Consider the following 18,043-nt stretch of genomic DNA (forward strand, 5'->3'; position numbering starts at 1 on the left):
GTGTTCTGATTCACATGGTGGATTACACTGATTGATTTTCAAATGTTAAACTAGTCTTACATTCCTGAGATAAACCCTATTTGGACATGATGGATTATAATTAACATACATAAATATCTGGATTTGCTAAGATCTTAAGGATTTTTGCATCTGTGTTCACAAGGGATATTGAGCTGTAATTTTTTGTTAAGTTATTGTCAGGTTTTGATGCCAGGGTTTTACTGATCTAATGAAACTAGTTAGGAAGTTCTCTCCATTTTCTGAAAGAGCTTCTGTGAAACTGACATTATTTTATCCTTAAATGTTTAATAGAATTCACCTGGGAAACCACTGGGAGCCTGAAGTTTCCTCTGTGGGAAGCTTTTCATAATGAATTTCATTTGTTCAGTAGATAACACAGCTACGGCAGGCAGCTTCTAAAATGGTTCCTGTAGCAGTAAATAATCTGTCTCCTAGCTCTCAATTCACTCTTCTTGGCTTTTTAAGAATGGACAGAATTCCTTTATGCATCTCTCCTTTGCAGTGAGCACAATGAACTACTCAGTAGTGGGCACTGGAGGAGGAGGGGCTGTGGTCAGTGGTACGGCCCTAAGGACATCCAGTGGAGTTCTTCCCTAGACATGGGCCCAGCACATGTGGTTATCCTGCAACCTCCCTCTGGTCTGGCACTAAGAGAGCCTGCAGCCGTCTCAACAGGGAAGTCAGTGCCCTGAAGGGCTCCTGCCTGCATTGGCAGCCAAAGGCTTCCTGTCTGCACTGGCACCAGTTTTCCTCTGCAGGCTCACTTGCAGTCCAGAACATTGCTTTTTGCTTGCCAGTAACCAATCCCAGGCTGGGCAAACCAGCAAACTTCTCTTCTGCCCAGCGGGCTGAACTTCACGGTCTCCAGTGAGGTCTGGCCCCCAGTCTCCATAAGAGATCCCCTTTCCAAGTTTGTCCTTCCTTTCATTTTTTCCGCCAATACATGCTCACCATTTTATTCTTAAAAACAAACAAACAAACAAAAAAAAACCTGGGACTTCCCTGGTGGTCCAGTGGCTAAGACTCCATGCTCCCAATGCAGGGGACCTGGGACTAATCCCTGGCCAGGGAACCAGATCCCACATGCTGGAACTAAGAGTTTGCATGCCACCCCGAAGACTGAAGATACCATGTGTCACAACTAAGAGCTAGTGCAACCAAATACATGAATAAACATTTTTTAAAAATCTATTTGGAAAACCTAAGTAAGATTAAACTAGGAGGACAAGTTTGTCCTTCCTTACTCTCCCTAAGCCATAGTGTACCATATGGAATTTTCGTTAATATTATACTCACTCACGGACTAGATTGTAATAATTCTTTTGTATCATACAGCCCCCTATGGTTTTTACCTCCCAATGGGAGTAGAGGAGTCACCAGGTCTGGTGCACACAGAGGTGAGGGGATCACACCAGAATATGATTACCAGGAGGTATGGGTCTTTGGGAGCTATATCAGTTCCTGAGTGTGGTCTGGACCTAGTGATTTGTTTCTAAGGAATAATGACAAAACTGATGGGATGTTGCTTCCAAGATTCAGTTCAGTTCAATTCAGTTGAGTCCTTGCGACCCCACGGACTGCAGCACACCAGGCTTCCCTGTCCATCACCAACTCCCAGAGCTTGCTCAAACTCACGTCCATCGTCAGTGATGCCGTACAACCATCTCATCTTCTGTCGTCCCCTTCTCGTCCTGACTTCAATCTTTCCCAGCATCAAGGTCTTTTCTAAGGAGTCAGGTCTTCGCATCAGGTGGCCCAAGTATTGGAACTTCAGCTTCAGCATCAGTCCTTCCAATGAACATTCAGGACTGATTTCCTTTAGGATGGCCTGGGTTGATCTCCTTGCAGTCCAAGAGACTCTCACAAGTCTTCCCCAACACCACAGAGTTCAAAAGATCAATTCTTTAGCACTCAGCTTTCTTTATAGTCCAACTCTCACAGCCATACATGACTACTGGAAAAACCATAGCTTTCACAAACAGATCTTTAATATCTCTGCTTTTTAATATGCTATCTAGGTTGGTCATAGCTTTTCTTCCAAGGAGCAAGTGTCTTTTAATTTCACAGCTGCAGTCACCATCTGCAGTGATTTTGGAGCCCAAGAAAATAGTCACTCACTGTTTTCTGTTGTTTCCCCATCTATTTCCCATGAAGTGATGGGACCAGATGCCATGATCTTAGTTTTTTGAATGTTGAGTTTTTAAGGCAACTTTTTCACTTTCCTCTTTCACTTTCATTAAGAGGCTCTTTAGTTCTTCGCTTTCTGCCATAAGGATGGTGTCATCTGCATATCTGAGGTTATTGCTGTTTCTCCCGGCAATTTGATTCCAGCTTGTGCTTCATCCAGCCTGGCATTTTGCATAATGTACTCTGCATATGTTAAATAAGCTTCCAAGATTAGGTTATGAAAGATTGTGACCTCACTGCTCCTTCCAAAATAGTTGGAATAATGCTCCTATTATTAGCCTATGAAATTACACAGCCCATAAAAACTAACCATGCCTTATTTTGAGGCCTCTTGCCCTTCTGAGATGGCCCACATCATCTGTGGAGTGTGTTTCTCTCTAAATAAATCCACTTCTTACCTATCAAAAAAAAAAAATTGTGACTTCTTTATAGCTCATGCCACCTGGCCCCACCTCCTACTTATTCCGGGCTCTTTTGGTCTGCTGAGCCAAGCTACCATTTGATTGTCATCTCCCCTACAGAGAGGCTCAAGAGGCAGAAAACTGAGGGCCAAGCTTCAGCCAGTGAAAAGCTGAGGCATCATTCCAACATTCAGGAGGAACTGAACCCTACCAACAATAAGCGGAGGGAGCTTGGAAGCAGACCCTTGATCAGGAGAGTCGTAAGGTGACTACAGAGCCAGTTAAGACCTAGACTGCAACACCGAGGTTGTGAGAGAGATCCAGAGCACGGTGCTTCTCTAAGTTACGTGCAGACTCCTGACCTACGGAAACTATGAAATAATGTTGTGTTAAGCCACTAAATTTGAGGATTCTCTTGTTATGTGATAACAGGTAACTAATAAGAGTTGTTCCAGTTTTCTTTTTTCATCCTGTATCTCTTTTGGTAAATTAGGAATTTGTCCATTTTTAAGTTAAAACCATATAGTTTAATTTATTCATTTCCTTCAGAAGTAGATCAAGTACACTAATCTACTTGGTCAAGAAATACTTCAGAAACAGGAAAAAAAAAAAAAAAGTCCACACAAAGACATGTACACAAATGTTCATAGCAGCTTTATTTGTAATAGTGAGAAAATCACCCAAATGCTCTAAAATGGGTGAATGTTCAAACAAAATGTGCTATGTCCATACCATGGTATACTTACTCAGCAATAAAAAGAAGAAACTAAGACATGCAGCAATTTGGATGGTTTTCAGGGGAATTAGGCTGCATGAACAAAGCCAATCTCAAAAGGGTACATTCTGCGTAATTTCACTTATATATATATAAAGGGATAGGTCACATGAGGGACCACTGAGATGACAGAATAATTTTTTTTTCAGTTGTTATCAAGAACTGTGGTGGTTCCACAGACCTACATGTGATAAAACTGAATAGAACTACACACACACACACACACACACACACACACAACACACACACAAAAATGAATGCATGTGAAAGCTGGTGAAATTTGAAAAAGTTCCATAGATTGTGACTAACATCAATTTCCTGGTTTTAGTATTATAGTCTAGTTACATAAGAGACTACCATTGGGGGAACTGTATGAAGAGTACATGGGTACTCTATTATTTTTGCAAATTCCTGTGAATCTATAATTATTTCAGGATATCAAGTTTAAAAACAAACTAGCAAAAAACTTCAGTTGATCTCATCCAGTCTCTTGGGTTAAAATATGTTTTAAATAGCACTCTGACCCTCTACCCCCATTACTCTTCATCTCATTTTCAGTGAGGTTGACTTTTAAGCAAAGACCCGATGAAAGCGAGAGATCTAGTGAAGATTCTGACAGGGGTCGGGAAAGCCTTCTAACCTTAGGGGACAGCATGGGTAAAGGCCCTACGATGGGAGCAGGCCTGGATGGCCTGTTGAAGAAATCAGTAGCCAAAGCGGCTGGAGCACAGTGAGTAAAATATCAAAGAAAAGGCTCTGGCTTTCACCCTGAGTGAGATGAGCAGCACTTGGAGGGTTTTGGGCACAACAGTGAAGAGATCAAGCTGACATTTTAACTGATTTCTCTAGCTGCTGTGGGGAGAACAAACTGAAGGGGAGGCAAGAAGCAAGGAGAACAGGAGGCTGTCACAGTCCAGGTGAGCGATAACTGTGACTTGGACCTCTGTGGTGAGAAGTGGTGAAATTCTGGGTATCTATTTTGGAGGCAGGGCTGACAGGTTTTGTGAGATATTTACTAGAGATCTAGTTAAGATGTTCAGGAGATGGCCCTATCTAAAACTGTTCACATAACTTAAAACTATAATCTAAGTTTCATGAAGTAAGGGACTAATTCAATCCTGTATCCCTAATGCCCAGTTTTTAGAAGATTCTCAAAAATGTATTTGTTGCATGAGTCTATCCGTAAACTACCTGAGCCTGAACACTTGATGATGGATATTTATCAAATGCACTTGGGCTAAGACAGGCTCCAAACCCATTTCATTCATGATGGCAGTGGTTCCCAACCGTTCTGCACACTGGCAACACCTGGGGAGCCTCAAAAGTACCAGTGCCTTGATCCCACCTCCTCAGATTGTTTCAATTGGTCTGGGGTGTGTTCTGAGCTTTGGGATTTATTTAAAGACACCCAGGTGACTGCAATATACAGGTAAATTTGGAACCACTGCACTATGGACTTCTCAATTATAAAAAAAAAAAGTCTTTGTTAAACTGCATAATTACTTCAATAGGTGTCAATTATAAAGAAAATAAAATCTTCTTGGGATTTCATTTCCTTCACTAAGTTTCCTCTCCTTTCCTCTCCTTTGAGTCAACTATCCATGGTTCTTTCCCTTCTTCCTGACTCAGTGATCACTTCAGGGCTTATACAAAATCACCTATTTCACAAATACTGATGTTTTCAGCAATGAGGTCTGGGATTCTAAGCCAGATTTAATCCATGACAATGTGGAGATGTTCTACTTTTCAAATCCATCTCTTTTCCTCCATCCTTGCTTTGGCCATGCTCTAAACCCTTCTTACCTAGACTGTTGACTTGCTTCCCTGCTGGTCAATCTCCAGCTTCACCTAACAATACTGCCAAAGTGATCTAAAACCTCAAATGGATCAGATCATCTAACTTCCAAGACTCCCTAAGAGTCTCTTTAGTATTCAGTGTCCTTCACAGAGGTCTCCAATTACCTCATCTAGCTATGTGACCGTGGGCAAATTCTCTAAGATCTCTGCCTCAGTTTTCTCATCCGTAAAATGGTGAAAATAATGGTCCTAGATGATATTATACCTATAGCACTTAGAACTGTGTCTGGAACATATTAAGTGCACCAAGAGTTGGTTAAGCTATTCCTCAAACACTCCTTCCACTGTTTAACACTTATGGCTGCAACAGGTTCCAACCATCACCACCTCTGGAAGGTAGAATAAGACTTGAAGCAGAATTCTGACTCCATTACTTTCTAGTTATAAGGTCTTGGGCAAGTTTAACATCTCAAATATAAAACAAGGCTCATAATATTTACAGTGAAGGATTATTAGGATACAGAGTGGGTTGGTGTGAAGGTAAGAGTAGGTACTTGGGTGTTTTCTCCCATTTAGGTCTGGATGGTGAAATATTATTCAGCCTGTGAAGTCTAGCCTGAGGTAATTTCTCAAAGAAGCAATTCCTCTGGCTCACTATCACTACCATTCACCCCATCATTTCCCTTCTGGAGTCTCCATATACCTTATACTAGAAAATAGCTCACTGAGCTGGTTATTCAGATTTATTTTTCCCATGTTCCACGCTGAGAGCTTCAAGAGAAAGGGCTAGTTTGTTTCACTGACATTCAACCTTACTGACCAGCACAGACAGGGAGTTAAAATTCATCAGTTGAGTCAATGAGTAAAACTATTCAAGGCCCAGTAAAAATGGTGTCTTGATCCACTGAGGCCATTCTCTGTTACATTCTGAGGTCCCCCTGGATAGTCTTCATACTTCTTTAATACACTATTTCAGAATCATTATTTGTGTATTTAGTCTATTTTCTCCACTAGATTGTGAACTGCTGGCATTATCTATGTCCTCATCTTCCATATAGAAAATACTCTACATTGAATGAATAAAGTGACTGATCGAATTAAGGAGTATTTCAACCTCCCTGGCCTATCTACTTCTTTCAGATCCTTACCAGTGATGAATGCATGAGGCAGGTGATTATTTAAATCTCAAAGAGTATCCTGGTAGCTTGGTGAAACCAAAAAATTTGCCAAGGAAGTCAAGGTAACTAAAATGCACTATAAACTTAATATTGATACTAAACAAACAACTTTTAAGGTGGACAAATAATTTTATTTTGTGCATGCAAATACATGTCAAGTACTGCAAACTTGTTCCATCAATTTTCTCTCAAACACTGGAAATCATGATGCTCTATTCTGTGAACAGCCAAAGCTAATATCTCTTCACTTCAGTGCTACAGCAAAAACACACAGAATTCACTCTTTGCTATTCACTATCATCACAACCCTCATTGTTCCATCTCTGCCCTCCCCCCATATACAGGCCTTATGAATCCTAGCCTTCCCCTGTTTAATCCTATTTCTATAGCACAAAGGGAAACATTACAATTTGGAAAATTCAAATTGAAATAAATGGAATAGAATTTATTCCCATATATATTCCCCATTTCATTGTACAGAATTATTTTAAATTATAGTTTTAAATAGAAGCTGAGTATATGCCTTAAAAATGAGCATTAAATCCATCTTAGAGATGGTGCCTGCTTTTTACATGATGGGTGTACACCATCTTTTAATTTCATTTACATTTCAATCGAACAATAGATTTGCAAAGAAAATGTCTAATACAGACGTAAAAATATTCACACTAGAGCTTCACAATCGGTTGTACAATTGACAAACAGGCCTCTTTTCCCAAACTTTCCAGCTAAGCAAATTTATAAAATGTAATCAATGCAACAAGAAAAAACATTTCTCTTTCACTTCCAGGGAAAAGAATATGCAATAAACAGTATAAATGCAGACAGCAGTTGCTGCAAGCTAACCACGATACTCCCAAGTGGCTGTACAGTGGATATGTGCAGTACAAATAAAAGCCACATGTGTTGTATCACAACTACAGTATAATTGTTTGCCCAGCTAAGAGAATGCATGCACTTCCATGCCTTGGGTTATAAAGTGAGGCCTAATTCTGGACAGATTGATGGAATATATGCAAATGACCTTGGCTTTTGGCAGTACTAAGTGCAGCCAGTGTCTGTGTTCCACTGGTTTAAGGAGATTTAAAATTTTTTTATTTAAAAAAAGAAAAAAACTGCCAATTTCAGACTTCGGGGGAATAACTGCTCTTGGAGTAAAAATAGGACTCCACTCAAATGTGGGGTGTTCTGATTGGTGGCCTTGACTCCTTGTATTCCCTTGCCAGCAAAGGGATACAAAGAAACCGCTAGTATAAAGGAATGACTAGCAAATTTATTCAATTTATTCAGAAGATGAGATACTCCTTGAGCATGTGCATTTGTGTTCTGCTTGCAGAAGGGGTTCTTATGTAGGAGTTACAGCAAGTGATCCCAACAACACTCTTCATTCACTAAGACACAAGGAAATTTCTTCCAGAAAAGCAATACACAGTTGCAAATGCAACTTTCCCCTTGAATGATTAGTCACCAATACTAGTGACAGTCTGCTCAGAAAATGAATCTAGCAACTAGGGAAGAAATATTCAGATTCAAAGCTGAAATCACATGCTCAATCTGATCATTACAAACTCCACGCCTGTTAACAAGACAACAAGGGCTTTAACATCTAAAATGTACAAGCAAGCTAGATGGTTTTTAAAACAAATTTTCAAATGTTTAAATGATCCCATTTTAAATTCCTACAAATTACTGTGCATCCTGTAATTTTCTCAAAGCAACATACAAAACTGAGATGTGCTTTATAAACTTAGAATCAACTTGAAATGTGAGTTGAAAGTGACCAGATCCACACAAATAGAAAATTTCATTTCTAGCATAGGAGGTTTCATTTATTATTCTGAGAGTAAACAGCTACTAGGAAAAGTATCAGTGCTACTGACCCACCGAAGTACCTCCTCTTAAAAATTACGATCCACAACTTTCACGCATGACGCTGGTTTATGAGATGGTATTGAAAGTCATGGCAGGAAAGCAAAGGAATCTGCTTTGTTCAGGTACCAACTAGACAAAATACTTCAGTAACTTTCTCAGGATTCATGAGGTGAGATGGGACCATAAGGAAAGAACTACTGATGCTACATCATAGTATCTGAATGAGGCACATGAACTTCAGAATGTGACTCAGAAGTTTTACAAAACACAAAAAGTCAAAACAAAACAAAAACCCCCCACCATTTTCCCACTTTTCAGACCTCAGACTACTTTTTCCTAATTAGACCACACACCACATATGCAGTTTAGTTGACATTACAAACTTCCTCTCCTATTGCTTTATATCTTTTGATTTCAAATATATGTACATCATGAACATGTTGGTAAAAGGGTCAAATGACAGGGAATAACCCCACTATAAAAGTCACACTCTAGGTCTGATTTGTGATTTTCTCCTCTATGATACCATTAGGTACCTTTCAGAAGAAGGATCAGATAAACTGCTCTTTCTTCTCAAGTGGCAGAGAACCAATGTCTTTACTACACATTTACTTCACGCCATGAGAAACAGAAGATGGTCACTACATAAAGGATGCAATACAGAATCATCCCTACACAGAAACAATTCCTATGCTGTTAGTGAGGAAGAGAGTAAGTTTTTAAGAACAAGGAATTATTGTTTTATGGGATCACCTGCTGCAAGACAAGCATTATTTTAATATAAGTGTTCTGAGACATACCAATAAAGTTGGCAGGTATATACATACACTGATGCAAATGTAATTTCACTGGACAAGTAGGCAAACACCTAAGCAGTTTATCCCAACCCCCTCCAGCAGAGCACAACCAAGTTTCAAAACTTCAATTTTAAAATTAAAAAGATAAGGTTAAATACACAAGATCAATTTATGTAGTATATATTCACCCTCAGAACGTGCTGAAGATGTTTTGCGTAGTTCTGTTGCACAGAGGGTTCTTTCCCTGAGGGCACATAAGGAGCTCTCAAACTGTTAATAGGTCTCTATTTTGTAACAAAATAGCAATTTTAAAATCTTAAAAAAAAATACATTACCTTCAACATGGAAGATCTCACTATTTAAATATCCATGAAATAGACATACTGGTTTGCATATCCTTTTTGGAAATACAAACAGCAAATAAAGTACATTGGAAGCATTTCAAATGTAATAAGCGCATATTTTATAGAAAGGTTCTGATATAAATTATATAACAATCACGTTCCTGTAATATCCTAGGCTAATTCATAATGTTGGAAATAAGTTAATGTAACATGGTTTAAAACTCTTGTTCCTATTCATTTCAGGTTACAGAGTGAAATAAATAAAATGTCTTTGCAGGGAAAGGGGCACTGGCCATGGCAAAAAGGTACAGTACTAACCAAAGGAAACTAAGTCAAGGCTACTGTGCTGTTATGCTACAAACAAACATCTTCATACATCTGAGTATTAAATAAATGTGTAAGATCTTCCATACTGACACCAGAATATCAAAACTACCCCTTTGTTTCTCAGGTATATTTACAACTTATCAGTCACCTTATGAGCATGTTCATTAAGACAGGTATCAAACACCAGTATTTACTCATTCTGATCAAGAAATTTCAGGGAAATGTCAACCCTCCCGCCCCTGGAAATGTGCACAAAACTTTTTATCAAAATCTTATCTGATACAATGCTGTGGTTTTGTAAAACAACTAAATAGCTCAGACGACCAATAACATGATCCTGTTTAAGCATCTTGCTAGCAGGAAAAGCCCTTACATACAGTACACCTGGTGAAAGATCAGCTTGGCTTAAAATATTCCAGTACAATTTTCAGAGTAAACAACTTCACAGAAGTTAATTAAAAAATAATAATAAAAGTCAAACTAATCTTAAAGAAATAAGGGGGGGGGGGAAACAAAGACACAAACTATAGGTAAGATCACCAGGAAGGAATGCCCAGCTTTTGTTTTCAAATGTTGACTGAAATTTAGGTTTCAGTAAAATATCTCCCACAAATCTGGAGCACAGCTGGTTGAACATACTGCATACTTTCAGATGCCAAGTCAAAACACTTTTCAGTCACATTTTAGCAGGGCAGCAATCATTCATGTTTTTAAGTATGAATAAAGGTTAGCCAATATTCTATTATTACATGGTTCATAGTCTTATCAACCTAACAGAAAACAAAGAAAATTAAACCCCAACATGAAGTAACAATAAACAATATTTAACCAAGATAATGCAATGAACATCCAAATTAATTAAATTAAAAACCCAGCAATACCATCTTGTTAGTCAGTGCAAACGCTACATACAGGGTTTTCTCAAAAAGCTGAAAGCACCTGATTCTTTTGCCAAGTCATCAGATTCAATAATGTACAGGCTTAAATCTGCATTTTAAAAAACTGCCATTACATTAGTGCATAATTTATCAAAATTGTAAAAACGATTCTGCATAACTTAGGAGAATTTAATATCTAGTACATCAGCTGAAAGACTTAGGCACTTGGTTATATATTTAATTACTTACTTCAACAAGTAGCCTGTGTATAAATATTAACAAAGCAGAAACTATTCTTGAAAAATGGAAAACTGAAAAAAAAGTTAAATGCTACAGATAAAAGCACTGCACCACACTCCTACATATAATGCAGTAAAGAAACCTAGTATATAACCCTGTAAAATTCTATGGTAAGAACGTCTAACTCCACTCTTCAAAATTTAAAAAAAAAAAAAAAAAAGGAAAAAAAATCCATGCAAAGTCCCATGAAAAAGATAAATAAAGCAGCTGGAATGAGATGGAAACTTCTCTCAGTGAAACATAAAATAGAAATAAATAAGTTAATTAAGTCTACTTTCACTAGATGTATCATTGTAGGATCCTGCTAGTTTAATAACTGAGTTGTTAATTTTCTATAGAAGCCATTTAAAATAGGAAATGGCTCAGTTACTGCACCGGATTGCTACAAACTCATAAAAAGCTGCTTGAAGCTTAAGTTAAATGTCCAAATTCCAATCACTTCTGGAAAGTGAACGTGTTACCCTAGTAAAGTAAATTTTCTTTTTTTTCATAATGCTAATGCAAGAGGGCTTAAAGTATCAAAGAGTCCACAGGAAATGGATGCCCCCAGTAATATCTTTTTTTTAAAAAAAATATACATTATATAATATATATTATATATATAAAAAGCTAGTGTAAATGCTTCCATGGTATGGTCACAAATTTGAAAGATGAACCTCCTTTCAGCTATTAACCATCTTCCCATTTGCAACGGATTTTAAAAAGTCGTTTTTATCTTCAGACATAACATGAGTTTTCAGAATGAGGTTGCCAACACTGACAGATGTGGTGATGGGTAGGCCACTCGCATTGCTGATGGACACTGGGAGTGGCTGGCTAAAGCAAGAAGTTACCGGCAGAATTGTTTTTTGCTCTTCCCTGGGAGAAAATAAATGACATTGAAAACAAATTAGCTTTAAGCGAAAACTTTTAGGAGTAACCATGCATGCTGAATAAAAGCTATAACACACTTTAAGAGCCCCTAGAAACAGCATATCTTTTTTTTTAGTGACTAAAAAAAAATCCCATTTTTGAAAAATTATAATAAAAAATTAGAAGATTGGTTAGTTTAAGGCCAACAAACTATCAAGTTCATGATAAACCCATATTTTTGGCAGTAATTATACTAACGATCGAGAATATCTTAACATGATTTTTTTAAAGGGAAACCCTTTATTTAGGTTTTCATTCTGCATTTTGTAGTTTTGATGCTTGCCTGTCAGACAGTGAAAGTATAACCTGATTGTTGTTCAGTCGCTAAGTCATGTCTGACTCTTTGTGACACCAAGAGCTGCAGCATGCCAGGCCTCCCTGTCCTTCACTATCTCCCTGAGTTTGCTTAAACTCATGTCCAGAGTCAGTGATGACATCCAACCATCTTATCCTTCTGATGCTCAAGTATAAAAATAAACATTGATCCCAATAAAAAGCACGTTTGAGGCTACTAGCATGGAGCACTTTGACAGTTCAAATTTACCTCTGCTCTCCTAAAAATCCAGACTGACCAAATCATTGCCTTATTACTATGAGGTTTTCCCCTCATAGGATAAAATCAAAAATGAATTTAATGGTGTATCTATTTCTCTTTAAATATTCATGGCTTATGCCCAGTGGTTATGAATCTTACGTCTAACACTCACAGAATCACACGGTCTTCACCTAAACTCTGTCTCTTCTGCTCCAGAGGCTCCTCTTGGTGCTGCTGGACTGGATGCCCATTCTCTACTGCTGTTCCATTCAGCAACTGATCATTTTGAGAACTGATACCAAGCTGTATGTCCAGGATCTCCTACGCAAATAAAATGTTAATCCTTCGGGAGGAACATGTTGTGTACTTTAATTTCCAGTGGAGTAAAGCCTCCTGGATATCTAATTGTGGTACTTACTTCAATCTGTTCACCTTGTCCATCAGGTTCATCAGTATCAAGTGCTGACAGCTCTAACTCAATATCCCTATCAGGCTTAGTATCAGCTGCATCTTCTGTATAATCACTCTGTAATTAAGAAAAATACTGATTTCATATCTGTGGAAACTGGGGCTTCCCTTTTAAATGAAAATGCGAATCTCAATGACTGATATAAGAAAAGAAATCTGGGATTACAATTTTATTGCTACTGTTAAATTTTAAAAGCAATCATCTACCAGAAAAAGCCATGCTAAGTAATGGCGTAAAATGCACTAAACAATGGATAAAACAACATGCAGCAGCAGCAAACAGCAAATATACCAGGGATGAAGCTGAGAGGGTCAGTGTCCTTACCTCTCCATTTCTCAGTTCAATTTCCTTACTTAGAAGATTTAATGTGAGGTGACGGCCTTCATCCAGGGAATTCCACTTCTGTTGCATAGCCAGAGCATTGGCCTCCCTCTGAAGAAGCAATGAGTTACTCTTGGCCTAGAGGGGAAAAAAAAAGAGAGTCAGGTTCCAGCCTTTAGCTTTTAAACATCATTCTTTTTTTAAAAATAAACTCAAAGCTGACTGACACAGAGCCTACCTGCTGAAGTTCAATGCTCAAAAGGTCTCCAGTACTGGAATGCTTTCTATGACCAGATAAATCGGTAACAATGAATCTGTCGCTTTAAAGAGAAATTTGTTTACTGTTACAAAATGAAGCAACTAAAGAAGTAATGACTATATAATAACTATATACTATATATGTTTTACATAACAGATCAACCCTGAAAGTTTCAATCATTATTCCAGATGTAAACTTTTTTCAGAAATTCATTATATAGTTAACACTAGCAAAACACAGTTCATGAATAACTGGGACTTCGATCTGTACTTTGGGAATATAGACAAGTCTGAGAATAGAGAATCCTAAAGAATTAAGAGCAACGTTACCGTTCAATATAATGTGCTGATGATGTAGCCTCATTACCATATGAACTCCACCTTGAATCAACAGCATTGACATAAGGTACATAATCTGTAGAAAGAAACAATGACCAGAAAAGTGAAAAATTAGATGCAGATGTGAATGTATACCTTCCCCCAAAAATCCACTTTTATCTAAGTAGCCATGCTCTCCTGGCTAAGCTGTTTAACTCTAGGTTTACAGTGGTTGTTAAATGGAGAGACATGTTCTATACCTAACAGAGTGAGGATTATAAAGCACAGTGCTAGACCATACCAGGTGAAGTACTAATGATATGGATTACCTGATACACTGATGGGCTTGGTTGCACTTCCTTGGGAAGCAGTGGCCTGGACAGGGTCCGTGGTATGGTAACCAGTACGGGAAGATCTAGAAATCGCACCCCATTTTGAGATGATGGGTCCATCACTAAAAGGAATTATTGGATCTTCTTCTTTTGTCCTTCTCTGAGTTTCAAATAAATGCACTCTTCTCTTAACATCCCCACTGTCCAGGTCCTGTATAAACAGAAGAAAATAAATAGATCGTGGGCAATTATTTCAGCTAATAATACAAGTAAAAGCTTTCAAAAAAAACATGAAATTAGGTTCTCTGGTAAATTTAATATTAACTGTATATCTCAGTCATAACCCAACATCTATTTTTAAAACACTATGTTCAAATAATTTAAACACTGAAAAAAATAAAATAAAATAAAATAAACACTGGCTGCAATTTATTTCAGACTTACCTAAATATATCTGCTGCTTACAGATGAGTTACTGTATATAGCAACAAAATGAAGACGAAAGCTTTCAATCCTTCTAAAATTTGAATCAACATGCATAACCCTTGCCCCCCAAATCATACCATTAATACCGCATTTGAATTAGCAATCACATCTCTGGGCTCTGAATCAATGGCATTTATACAAGAACCGATGGTGCCACAAGACCAGGGAGAATAATGGGAAAGATGATCATCTTCAAATTTTGTGCCACTCACATTTTCAGAGAACTGGTTAAAAAAAGAACGAAAAATAAAAGCAAAGGCAATTGATAAGAAATTTAAATTACAAACTTGTAACTAATATACAGTAACTATTATAGAATTCACAGCACTTTATAGTGAATAATTAAACATTCAATAACTAATATAAAAACTGTAAAAAGTTATAAATAGTACGTATTTATATTACATCTTAACAGAAACAGAATGCCTTCTCTTTTTCACTTTGTCCTTTAAGAATTCATAAGGAACCCCAGAGTGACACTACCCAGAATAAAAAACAATTTACAGCATGCCTCTAACATGGTACAAAGTGCTCCAAAAAATGAAAAAAAGCAAAAAAAACACACACATACATAAACACATACATAGAAATACATTTTCGTATTAAGCAAGTGGCAACACTCTTCTCAAGATGGTTAGCTGCTTTGAAGAAGTCTAATTTTGATGAGATAAATTTGGATCGGGATTGGTTCAAGATGGCAGAGTAGAAGGACATGCGCTCATCTCCTCCTGCGAGAGCACTGAAATTGCAACTAGGTGTTAAACAAACATTGACTGGAGGATGCTAGAACCCATGAAAAAAAGATACCTGACACGTCCAAAGACAAAGGAGAAACCACACTGATGTGGTAGGAAGGGTACAATCACAATGAAACCAAATCCCATACCAGCCAGATGAGTGACCCACAAACTGGTTAACAATAATACCAAAGAAGTTCTCCCACTATTGTGAAGATTCTGAGCCCCAGGTCAGGCTTCCCAGCCTGGGGATCTGACAAAGGGACTGGGAAGATGAATTTAAAAATTCAAATTTATGGATGGAAAAATATGCTATCTAGGATTTTTAAAAAAATATGTCTATTTTAAAAATTCAACAGTTACGGATGGAAAAATATGATGTCTAGGATTACTTCCAGGATTATTTCAAAATAAATCAGTAGGAAGAAGGGCTACAAATGAAACAAGATTGGCTGAGTTGATAACTGTATAATGGATACATGAAGTTTATTACTATTCTCTTTTTGCATATGTTGAAATTTTGCAAATTTAATGAAAAGGTTAGAAAAAAAATTTATATTAGTATATCTAGGGATAGGGAATAAACCAGATGAATCAAAGAAAAATTAACGGTTTGCTCTAAATATAACAGTATGGAAAACAGGGTACATTAAAACAATCCTGGTACAAAACCTGTCTTGAAATGATAAGAACAATACTTAACAGTGATTTAAAACACCATGAATAATAGTCATTTCTGCACTTCTTGTGAAGTAGGGAAGAAACGCCTCAGACAGACCAGAATTCAAATCCAAGCTATTTATAGGCTCGATTTATTACTTGGGCAAATTACTTAACTTCTCTGAGTAGGATTCCTAACCTATAAAATATGGGTAATACCTGCCCCCTAAGGATTTTGTAAGAATTAAATAACATGTAAATGCTTAGCACAGTGCCTGGCCACGTAAGTGCTCAATAAATGGTGGGTATAAATCTTATTTATCAATAAAATCTATAAAAATAAGGAGAACTATAGTGCTGAAAAGACTTGAATTCTTGGTGGAAAAGGACTGTGATTTGTTAGCAGTCTTCAGTGTCACAATGCCTGGCCATAGAGCTTACATACTCAATGTTTATTGAATTAAACTCAACTGCCACCAAACCAATGCAAAATATCCAACACAGCTATCCCTAGCTTGAATGAGTGCTCTGAAGTCAGTCGTCTGACCTGTCCCTGCAACATCAAGTGATTAAAACCTTTCTTTCTTACATCAGTGCGAAAGTCTACACTGAATAGAGGAGAAGGTGGTGTTGGTGACTGTGTTGCCACAGGAAGAGTTGAAGAGACAAGAGGTGCTTTCTGAGTGTGGTACTGTGCCCACTGCTCTGGCTTTCTTCTTATCTGCTCCTCGCAACTGGTCTTCAAATGACCACAAGGTTCCTAAGGGGGGACAAAAGAAACAATCTTAATCATCTAGGGAGCAGTAAATAAATTTAACTATGCTCTGTGGAAATAATGTGAACATTTATTATACTGTTGGGACAAAAAAGAATACAGAAGGGAAGTCCCCCTAGCCTATTCTCCATACACTTAAATGAAAGGGTTTAAATAATGTTAAGAGTAAAATCTGAGCACTCACTTTTCTGGTTTAGGAAAATCGTATGTATATATGTGGGGATAGTAAAAAACAGGCCCTGTCTTTGTATCTTGAAGATTTCTTTTTACTTTCTGATCACTTTCGTATCCAAACATAACATTTATTGAGCATGTATATGCATCAGGTCCAAGTCTAAGAGCTTTTTCTGATTTAATCCTCACAACAGCCTTATGAGGTAGGTACTACTATTATTTCCATCAAAAGTGAAAAAACTGACATAGAGAAGTCAAGTAAATTCCATTAAGTTACACAATTAGTAAGTGAAGGAGCCAGGATATACCCAAATGTTGTAACATCAGACACTAGACTCTTAACCACTGTGCTGTACTAGCTAGCATTCCTAGTTCCATTATCACTTACCCTTGGTAAAGGCACAGTTGTCCTTGGCTCACTTGGTGGCTGACAAGCCACTGAATAATACCCATCTAATGAGTTATATCTTTCCCGCAAAGACGTCTGATACACTGACGAGTGCATCACATCCATTGGAGGTAAAGAATTGCTTCTAATAATGTCATCTCGTTGGTACATAGGTGGGCGCCAGATGCGCCTGCTGTCGTACACAGGAGCATACATTCCAGAAGGTACTGGGGGAACTGGTCCATACGGCTGCGGAGGAGGAGGTTGGTAAGGAGAAGAATTCATTCGATCTCGAGGGGAAAATGTACTGTAATGATCGGCATATGGCATGGAAGCAGGTGGGAGGGAGGACTCTGGAACATTATTGGACCTCACAAAGCGAGGAACACAGGGAGCCACACCAGCTGGTACCGTTGGAGGTGGTGGGTAGTATCCTTGAAAATTGGAAAGAGGAATATTTAATGTAATTTTAGTAATATTTAACATCTTATAATGGTTTAAGTCTAAAGCAGCCTTTAATGTGGGAAAATAACATAAGTTTTGAATTTTAGTTACCCCTGGATTACAAAGATACTACATGCTTTCAAGACACCACTATATCAAAATCCTTAACATTCAACATTTTGTTAAACTGCTCCTTAAAAACATACAATGAACTATTAACAGATGCCTGGTAAATTTCCTTCGAGGGCCACAGGTTTTGGTTTAAGTAATTAGTTAGATCATTGATTCTTAATCTTTTGGGGAGCAGAGTTTAAAGACATCCTTCTTAATCCATATAAGCTGTGTGCTGTCCTTTCA

The 18,043-nt window shown here is 37.7% G+C and overlaps 1 protein-coding gene across 4 annotated transcripts in view; it reads right to left on the reverse strand.

Annotated features, from left to right (window-relative positions):
• Positions 1–6,468: 6,468 nt before the first annotated feature.
• Positions 6,469–18,043, reverse strand: part of RC3H2 (ring finger and CCCH-type domains 2) — a 59,713-nt gene continuing 48,138 nt past the window's right edge. Inside the window, exons 12-21 of one of the 4 annotated variants that reach the window (XM_019970779.2) lie at positions 17,243–17,676; positions 16,495–16,665; positions 14,586–14,732; positions 14,020–14,233; positions 13,703–13,787; positions 13,353–13,434; positions 13,118–13,252; positions 12,743–12,850; positions 12,497–12,645; positions 6,469–11,735 (exon numbers count right to left, since the gene is read on the reverse strand). In XM_019970779.2, coding sequence (XP_019826338.2) covers positions 11,540–11,735; positions 12,497–12,645; positions 12,743–12,850; positions 13,118–13,252; positions 13,353–13,434; positions 13,703–13,787; positions 14,020–14,233; positions 14,586–14,732; positions 16,495–16,665; positions 17,243–17,676 — 1,721 coding nt within the window. In that variant the 3' untranslated portion in view covers positions 6,469–11,539. Of the gene's footprint in view, positions 11,736–12,496; positions 12,668–12,742; positions 12,851–13,117; positions 13,253–13,352; positions 13,435–13,702; positions 13,788–14,019; positions 14,234–14,585; positions 14,733–16,494; positions 16,666–17,242; positions 17,677–18,043 lie in introns of those variants that run through there. The other 3 variants (XM_019970782.2, XM_019970781.2, XM_070799214.1) reach the window with 3 other exon arrangements.

This window comes from Bos indicus, chromosome 11 (genome assembly GCF_029378745.1).
Source record: "Bos indicus isolate NIAB-ARS_2022 breed Sahiwal x Tharparkar chromosome 11, NIAB-ARS_B.indTharparkar_mat_pri_1.0, whole genome shotgun sequence".
NCBI classification, from domain to species: Eukaryota; Metazoa; Chordata; class Mammalia; order Artiodactyla; family Bovidae; genus Bos; species Bos indicus.